Genomic DNA, 9819 nt, shown 5'->3' on the forward strand with positions numbered 1-9819 from the left:
TATATATAAATAAATATAAATGTAAAAAATGTAATAAATGTCAAAAAGAAAAAATCGGATTTATTCCCGTGTTTTTTTTTGTTTTTTTTTGACCAAATATTTATTTTAAAAGTTTATTTATAGCGTATTCACTTTAAAGCTTAAATGCAGCTGTTCATCACTGTTTTAAGCGTTTCTATGCTATATTTAATGTCTGACACCTAAATTGAGATCCTCATGTTTTTTGGGCCACATTCAAGTTTGAAATTTACAAACGGAAAATGCAGCCAATCCAGGCAAACTCCTGACAAACACCTCAGACAAACAAAATCATCTAATGCAAACCCACACAAAAAAAAAAAAATTACATAAAAGGCACAACTCTCAACCACTTCCGTTCGTCAATATTTTTTGTGGCATGTGCCGCTGCCTTGAGGGAAATCAATATCCATCTGCATCCCGGTCTTTCTGAACGCCGCCAGCATCCGTCTTTTCCCATCATTTCAGAAATTTTAATGATGCCACAAATCAAAGTAACGACCACCAATGTTTTTGAGGTTAATAATGAAGTCAGAAACTAAAAATAGAAAAGCAAAAGAAAACACCCTGCAGGATGTGTACAATGCATTCGGTCTCAATTTAAAACTAATTTGGGAGGCTGATCGATCTAAACCATTCGTCTGGCAGCTTTGAAAAGATCAATAGTGAAATTTCAAGAGTTAACGAACATAACAGGCACATCAGAATGAGACTGCACGTCTCAGTTTACGTCTAGGAAGATTAAAAAACTGCAGAAAACAAACATTACGTCTGCGAACATTAAAGTGAGCTTCTGAAAACAATTATTAACAAAAATTAACAAAAAAAAACAAAAGTACTTTTGATGTTGCCAAGCCTGATAACGGAAAGCTTTATTTATTGTCTTCAGAGGTTTAAACCGACTGTACTGTATCTGCTGTCGGTATGAGTAACACTCAAAACAAACTGACCTTCTGCTCCCTCTGGTGGAGTCTAGAGCCGCTGCATGCTGGGTAATTATTTGACCAAACTCTGAAACGCACTTTACATGTGTTTTTTACCAACCTTTGAGCGTTTTCTTCAGATGCGAGAGAAGTCCTCCTAAACGCTGAAGGTCAAAGTAATCCACCTTCCCGTTGTAGAAGAGCTGAGGGGGGACGTACGCGTCTAACAGAAACACAAATGGGTCAATGACATGACATTCAGTTATAATCTCAGTGCCTTAACTTTCGGTTAGTTGCCAAGGCAACATTTCTAATTTTCATTTATTTAGGTTTTTCCATTTAATGTTTGTATTTTATTATTTCAGAATTATTTTAATTAACAAAAATATTCTTAATATTTAATGTAATATTTGAATTGTGTTTATTTGATGAACCCTTTTTATACTTAACAAAAATGTTAACTGATAAAAAATTGGCAGACTTTTTTTTTAGTATTACTTGCATACTGTTTGGGTTTTATAAATATTTTGAATTCACTTTTATTTTTGTATTTTAATTTTTTACTTAATTTTTAGTCATTTTTCATGACTTTGAATTGTATTTTGACATATATTTTTAAATGTAACCATTTAGGTTGAATTCATTTTTATTTCAGTTTTATTTGCTGCAACTTAAACTTATTTAAATTTTAGTGCTTCAACTTATACAGTTATTTGCCAAGGCAAGATTTTTAATTTTCATGAATAAAAAGAACAAAATGTGTGTGTTGTGTACCTTCACTGCTGATGGATCCTGGGCTTTTTCTCTTGCCTTCATCCCAGTAGCTCCTGATGGCCGTGATGAGCCGGTGTATGAAACACACCATGTATTCAGGAGGACACAACACTGTGGGGTTCTGAACACAAAAACACACACATAACATCACAACACATCAAACGAAGCATGAGACACACATCAAAGCCTCCAATTAAAACCCTGATCACTGCAAAATAACTGAAATGATCCCATCGACAACAATCATGTTACAGAAAATGGCCATATTCATTTACTTCGGTAAAGTGTAAGCAGGGAAAGAGTGCACTGAGCATGATAAAAGTCCTCAACCTTTTTTTTGTTTTTATTTTTACATCCTTTTTGCCAGCACAGTTTCCCAGTTTATATGATACTGGAACTAATAAAAAAACAAAGCCAAGATTTCAGTCATCAAAGCACATTAAGTAATATATTTCCTGTATGTGGCATAAAAATTGCAAGAACTTCTGTGGAACTTCTGTTAAATCTTACCAAATGCTGTGTGGCGGGTTTGCAGCTTTTACTTCTTCTTTTGAGAAAAAAAAAAACTGTGGTCTTATGATCTATTTCTCACATGTAAAGGAATAGCTCACCCAAAAATGAAAATGTGCTGAAAATTTACGTACTCAAGATGTAGATGAGTTTGTTACTTAATCAGAACAGATTTGGCAATATTATGGATAGAGGACTTGGTTTGAAGGTAAAACATCTTGTTTCTTATAAACACAGAGCTTTTCACTTCTCAAGACATTAACTGATGGACTGGAGTGGTGTGGATTACTTGTGGATTATTGTGATGTTTTTAAAAACTCATCTTGGATGGCCTGAGGAAATTATTCCACTAAACTACTCCACAAATCATCACTCACTCTATTCCAAGTCCAGCTTCTCAGATGCATTCTGAAATATAATTTTCTAATTCCTATTAGCATCCTTTATTTTGGTAATGTCTCTATAGCAAAGAATAAATACAGCACAATCCAGCTAAAAAATATCTAGATAGTATCCAGATATGGAAAGCACGTTGATGCAAGGTATAAAGGAGGACAGAGCCGTTATCGTGTCCCGTGTCCTGCGTCCTACCCCTCTATTGCTGGCGTTCTCTTGAAGGAACTTGCGGAATTTGTTGAGGAAAATGTATCGAGATGCTTCGCCCTGTGAAAAGAGAGAGCCAGGTAAACAAGGCACTCAGGCTGAAACACAGAATCTTGTAATCCAACCTTAAAAGAATCTTAAAAGACAAAAACATTCTGCTTGTTTTCTGTGAAATTTCACAGATTTTGTTGCCAGTTTCACTTAAATCAGTCTCACTTAAATGTTGTTCTGTTCCTCTAACAAAACTATTGTGCTAAACTATTTCTTAGTTACAATGTAAAAATCCATAAAGGTTTCTGTTATGGTAGTAAATATCAAGAATATATATATATGTATATATATATTAGGGGTTGCACGACTACTGATTTCTGCTAGTCGATTTCTTATGCACATTTTCATTACGCAGAATGAATTTCATTGCGTGTGCCACGCAAACCAGCAAAAGATAAAGATGCAAACATGTAGGCCTAGTAGAAAATGTATCTGTATCTAAGTTGATTATTAGCCTACTCTTGAGAGAGAGCTGGTTTGGTTTTTGAGAGACAGAGACGTGCAACGCGGCTGTTTGATACTTGCAAACTCTGTGCATGCATTGTGGCTAATGCATGCTCGAGCAGTCGATTGTTTCTGACAGCGCCGACTAGTGGTTGAAGTAGTCGATCACTCGACTACTCGACTAGTCTATGCAAGCCCTACATACTAATTTATATTTATTTTATAATTAAATTTTATTTCAGTTTGTTTTAGTAAAATTACTAAAACTAAAGTTCAGCTTAAATTTATTTGAAGTTAGTTTACAAAAGCAATGTTAGTTAGTTAGTTGTTAAAAAGCAATTTCATTGTCTAATTTTTTTATCTAATATTTATAGTTTCTTTTCTTTCAGCTTTATTTCGGTTAATCAAAATAATTTATAATAGTTTTAGTTAACATGAACAACATTTAGAGTTTTAGCACATAAAAAAAAAAAATGAACTGTAGTTAGTCACTTTAAAGGCAAATCAGACTCTCAGTCTCTTCCTGTTTAAGTGGGCCATTCTCAGCCATTCTCATATTATACATTTAATTCATACAATAAAATATAACATAGCTGTGTGAGCAGATGTGTGGAAAACAAGCATCAACATACCGTCCCTTTGTCTTTGTTGTTCAACATTAACCTCAGGATCTGAACCTGCAGCTCCTCCACAACTACACACACACAGACACACAGGTTCAGCTGAGTGTCACAGTGACAGATATGCTTGCAGATCTGATATTGTGTGTGTGTGTGTGTGTGTGTGTGTGACATACCCTCAATCCTCTTTTTCAGTCTGTGACAGCCTCGCTCATACGCTCGCCGTCTCAGCCTCTCCTCGGCCGTCTCCTCGCGCGTGTCTTTCTCATCTTTGCCCTAGACACACGTCAGGAGAGACAGCGGAGAATTATTCATCTGTCGCTTCAACCAGGGCTCAGTTCAGATTACTGTTCGCTTGACGAGATCATTTCAGGTTACAGCTTTTGTGAAGCCTGTATAAATGATGCCATTCATATTCATACTCATCTGTCGGGATGTTTCTGACCTCTTTGTCGAAGCGTGTGGGCCACCAGGTGGTCAGGATGAGCTCCTCCAGCCCTGCCTCCTTCACTCTCAGAGGGGTCTTGATGTAGAAGAAGACCACAGACCGGAGCACGTCAAACGTGATGCTGTTAAGAACCGAAACCAATTCAAATTTCCAAGCTAAACGCATTGAACTTGTTTATTTAGGGTGTTCTTCCTCACAACCAGAGAGAACTTCTGAGAAGTTAATTTGAATGCGTGTGTGTGTGTGTGTGTGTGTGTGTGTGAGTGTGTGTGTGAGAGTGTCTGTCTGTCTGTGTGTACACTGCAAAAAATGCTTTTCTTACTTAGATTTTTTTTGTCTTGTTTCCAGCCAAAATATCTAAAAATTCTTAAATCAAGAAGGATTTTCTAGACAAGTAACAATTATTGTCTTGTTTTCATTAAAAAAAACATGTCAAAATTAAGTTCGTTTTTGCCTGAAACAAGCAAAATAATCTGCCAACGAGGTAAGCAAAATAATCTTGTTTTCTGTTTGAAATAATAATAATAAAATAATAATTATCTCACCTAAATGTTCGATCATGCAGTGCATTTTTGTTTTTACAATGGGGCAATTGTTGCACAATAGCTTACACACAGCACAAGCCTGATTTGGTGCGCTGTATGAGGCAGCCTCATACCAGGTTCACAATACTCCGTTTGCAGTGTGTATGCAGTCCATGTGCGATACGTAAGCGGTGCAGAAGCAGCACAGACTCATTGTGTTTTCACAAAGAGGTCCGCTACTGATCCGCGGCTGTTTACTACAAACACAACATTTATCCATTTAGATTTCAAATCCAAACGTTGTTACTGAAAAGCATTGTGATTCTGTTTTCACGCAGTACAGTAATACAATCTTTCATAGATGTGATTAAACACAAAAAATAGCACGAGTATGTGTGAACCTGGCGTTATGTGTGCTACCCATACTGACATATCTATTCGTCCACCTAAATATCTACCCATCTATATATCTATCCAACTACCTAAATATCTACCTATGCAAATATCTATCCATAAACCTATCCACCTAAATATCTATCCATCTACCTATCAACATATCTATTCGTCCAGCTAAATATCTACCCATCTAATCAATCTTTTAACACATCCAACTACCCAAGTATCTATACACTTATCAACTATCAACATATTTACTGGTCCACCTATCTATGCATCTACATATCTAACCATAACATAAATATATAGATGTCAACCTATCAGCAAATATATTGATGGATACACATTTATGTGAAAGAATATCTATCAATTTATCAATACATCTATCCAACTATCCATAAACCTGTCTACCGAAACATCTACCATCTATGTATCCATCAACACATCTTTGTCTACCCATCTACATACCTATCCATCAATCTATCTATTTACCTATCAACATCTATCTATCTATTTATCTATTCATCCACCTAAATATCTGACCACCTATATATCTATCCACCTACCCATCTACATATCTATCCATAAACATCTACATAAATATCTATCCATCTACCTATTGACATATCTATTTGTCAAGCTGAATCTCTACCCATCTACATATTTATCCATAAACCTAATTATTGTTCTTTCTACATATGTATCATCGACCATCAACAATTCTCTCTCTGTCTACCCATCTACATATCTATACATCAATCTACCAAAATATATATACATCTATCAGCATATCTAATTGTCCAGCTAGATATCTACTCATCTAATCAATCTATAAACACATTTATCCAACTACCTAAATAACTTCTCATCTACATATCTATCTATAAACCAATCTACCTGAATATTGATCTTTCTATATATGTATCCATCGACCTATCAACACACCTCTCCATATATCTACCCATCAATATCTATCCATCAATCTATCTACCTAAATATCTATCCATCTAACTATTCACACACACACATATATATATATATATATACACCCATAATATCTACCCATCTACCCAAATATATACCATCTATACCATAATCTAGGTAGCATTTACCTACCAACATTTCTATCCATCTACCTAAATATCTACCCATCTACATATCTATCCATCAATCTATCTACCTAAATATCTATTCATCCACCTTAAATATCTACCCATCTATATATCCATCAATTAATCAACACATCTATCCAACTACCTAAATATCTAACCATCTTCACATCTATCTAAACATCTACCATCTACACATGTATCCATTGGCCTATCAACACATCAACCTACCCATCGACATATTTAGGTAGACAGATTGATGGATAGATATCCATCCATCTAACTATCTACATATCTATTCGTTCACCTAAATATCTAGCCATCTATATATCTATCACCACATATATAAATCTATCTACATAATCGAAATATATACCCATCTATATATCTATTCATCTACCTAAATATCTGCTATTTATCCATCCACCTTCCTGTCCAGCCACCTAAATATATACCATGATCTACTGACCTATCTACCTACATGCCAACATATCTATCCATCTACCTACCTACCTACCGCCATATATATAGCTGATATCTAACTACCTACTAAAAATGTCTACCTTTTGAAATATCATATGCATTTACAGTAGGTACAGTACTTATATATCAACATATATATCCATCTACCTAAATACCCACAAAATATCAATAAAAAACAATAGATATATTGTTCATAACAATAAAGACAGTAAAACGTGTACACTTTCTGGTTGTCAAACTTAGTACAACAGGTCCATAGTTCATGTATACGAAACATCTACTGTATCTTTACCTTCTCTATCTATCCATCCATCCAACCATCCATCCATCCTTCTATCTATCTATCCATCCATCCTTCTATCTATCCATCCATCCATCCATCCATCCTTCTATCTATCTATCTATCCATCCATCTATCCATCCATCCATCTATCGTGAAGTTCAGTAAGCAATGATCTCAAGAATGCTAAAATGTATTAACTATGAAGAATACATTCTTTCATTTTTAATTTTGTGCCTTTCTAGAGTGATTTTCAAAAGATAGCGTAAAGTGTCTTATAAAAGCCTGCTAAGTTATAAATAAAGAGGATATAGGACGTTGCTGAGCAGGTACTTCCTGGACTTCTCATGCCGGAGTATCGCTGTGGTCAGACGAAGGTAATGAATCTGGAGGACAGAGAAAGAAAACAGATTTCAAGAAAGCTCCCATCTGTTAAGCACTGGCTGCCACAGTAATATTTTGGATCAACATGTTGCCAATTCCCTCTCACAACCGTGGACACCAAACAAACTCATCAAACGCATTACAGCAAGCTCGAAACAAAGTGCCTCAGTCATTTTAATTATAACAAGACATTTATTTCAAGACACAGACCGTGTCCCTGCTGATAATTGCCATGAACATCAATGGGCCAAGAGGACGCCAACACCTCTCAGCCTCTGATTAGACACAAAAGCAGACGTAAAGCGTGAACATGCTTTGAAGTACGAGTTCCCAGCATGCTCCTATAGGCTCCTCAGAAAGAATGTTTTCTTTTTTCCTTCCTGTCAGTGGCTCGATCGTCCTCGGCACCAATAAACTTCGACATAACGTTACAACAGCTTGGAAAATGGATTTGCATGAGAGAGCAATCATAGGGTTTCTCACCTGAAAGCCCAGATCAGGGATGATGGGAGAGAAACGATACGCTCTCAGCAGAGACATCATCAGCTGCTTCAGACACTCGCTCACCTCGTGGTCCTTCAGGAGGAGAAAACAAAATACAATCTCGGAAGAATGAAACGCATCGTCTCAAATCTCATTCCAGAAAATGCCTTTAAATTGAACTTTTTGAGTCTGTACCTCCATGAGAAGCCAGAAAAGATCCAGCAGCTGTTGTATAAGAGGATGTTCTTCAACAGATCCTCCACCCTCCAATATACTCAACAGGAAGTTCATCAGCACATCCTCCACTAAGTACACTTTGCACTAGCAGACACACACATTAGCCATGAATAAAGCGGGTTATGAAACAATGACAGTTGTTTTCCTGAAACTCTGAGTGATTTACCATGAGAGGTGCAAAGTGGTTGAATATATGTGCAAGGGTGACCAGGATGGTGGGATCTCCTTGAATCTGCCAGGTTCCGCTGTCTCTCTCCACAAGCTTTTCCTCCTGACGAAAAACAAAATCAAACGTCTTCTCATAGAGATCATTTTGTTTTAAATATTGATGCATCACACTAATCTGAAGCAGCACGCCGTGTGGTCAGAGTGAAGCCCCTGTAGGCACCTGTGTGTCGATGGAGGTGGACAGGACTGTCTTGAGGTATCCCAGAAGCCTGTTGGCGTTGATGAGGTCAGTGGTTGGTGGGCTTTGAAGAGGAAGGTAACCTTCCACAGGGTATGTGAGGAACACATGGGTTAAGGCGTTTAGGGGTTTGTGGCTGGTCTATCTATATGGTTTCACATGTTTTGTTTTTATGGTTTAAGGTCTACCTAAAAACATGAATTATGTTAAATGTGTATATATGTTTAGGTATTTCTAATAAATATATTACATATTAAATTTGTTACAATTTAAATGTATCTACTTTTATTCTGATATCTTATAAATATATTTTTTATTTATTTTCAAGTTGTACTTGAAATAAATATGACATTATACAGGTGCATCTCAATAAATTAGAATGTCGTGGAAAAGTTCATTTATTTCATTAATTCAACTCAAATTGTGAAACTCGTGTATTAAATAAATTCAATGCACACAGACTGAAGTAGTTTAAGTCTTTGGTTCTTTTAATTGGGATGATTTTGGCTCACATTTAACAAAAACCCACCAACTCACTATCTCAACAAATTAGAATACTCCATAAGACCAATAATGTGAGCCAAAATCATCACAATTAAAAGAACCAAAGACTTAAAGTATTCAGTCTGTGTGCATTGAATTTATTTAATACACGAGTTTCACAATTTGAGTTGAATTACTGAAATAAATGAACTTTTCCACGACATTCTAATTTATTGAGATGCACCTGTATTTCAATAAACACATCATATTGAATGTAAATATATATGATGAATTTTCAATAAAATAAACTGAATTATATTATTAAAAATAGACCACTTACATGTTATAATTTAAATATGCATCTACTTTTATTCAAATGTCCTATAAATAATATTCAAAGTTTTACTTGAAATAAATATAATATTATTATTCAATTAAAAAATATATATTATAAAAACATAAACAATGTATTTATAATAAATATATTACATTATATCATTAATAAATAAAACAATGAAATATTACAATTTTATATATACATCTACTTTTATTCTGAAATCCTGTGAATAAATTTAAGTTTCAAGCCGTATTTGGAAATATTGGGTAATTACATTATTCTTTAACATATTTAAAAAATATATAT

At 35.1% G+C, this 9819-nt stretch overlaps 1 protein-coding gene across 4 annotated transcripts in view; it reads right to left on the minus strand.

Annotated features, from left to right (window-relative positions):
• Window positions 1–9819, minus strand: part of LOC107726274 (E3 ubiquitin-protein ligase RNF123-like) — a 188741-nt gene that overhangs the window by 168209 nt on the left and 10713 nt on the right. For all 4 annotated transcript variants that reach the window (XM_016535806.1, XM_016535807.1, XM_016535804.1 and 1 more), the window contains exons 11-21: window positions 8676–8790; window positions 8454–8558; window positions 8246–8371; window positions 8051–8143; window positions 7496–7569; window positions 4389–4506; window positions 4120–4219; window positions 3956–4017; window positions 2817–2888; window positions 1716–1836; window positions 1063–1164 (exon numbers count right to left, since the gene is read on the minus strand). In XM_016535806.1, coding sequence (XP_016391292.1) covers window positions 1063–1164; window positions 1716–1836; window positions 2817–2888; window positions 3956–4017; window positions 4120–4219; window positions 4389–4506; window positions 7496–7569; window positions 8051–8143; window positions 8246–8371; window positions 8454–8558; window positions 8676–8790 — 1088 coding nt within the window. The remainder of the gene's footprint in view (window positions 1–1062; window positions 1165–1715; window positions 1837–2816; window positions 2889–3955; window positions 4018–4119; window positions 4220–4388; window positions 4507–7495; window positions 7570–8050; window positions 8144–8245; window positions 8372–8453; window positions 8559–8675; window positions 8791–9819) is intronic.

The sequence above is a fragment of the Sinocyclocheilus rhinocerous genome, unplaced genomic scaffold, assembly GCF_001515625.1.
Source record: "Sinocyclocheilus rhinocerous isolate Xijiao unplaced genomic scaffold, SAMN03320098_v1.1 scaffold1267, whole genome shotgun sequence".
NCBI lineage: Eukaryota > Metazoa > Chordata > Actinopteri > Cypriniformes > Cyprinidae > Sinocyclocheilus > Sinocyclocheilus rhinocerous.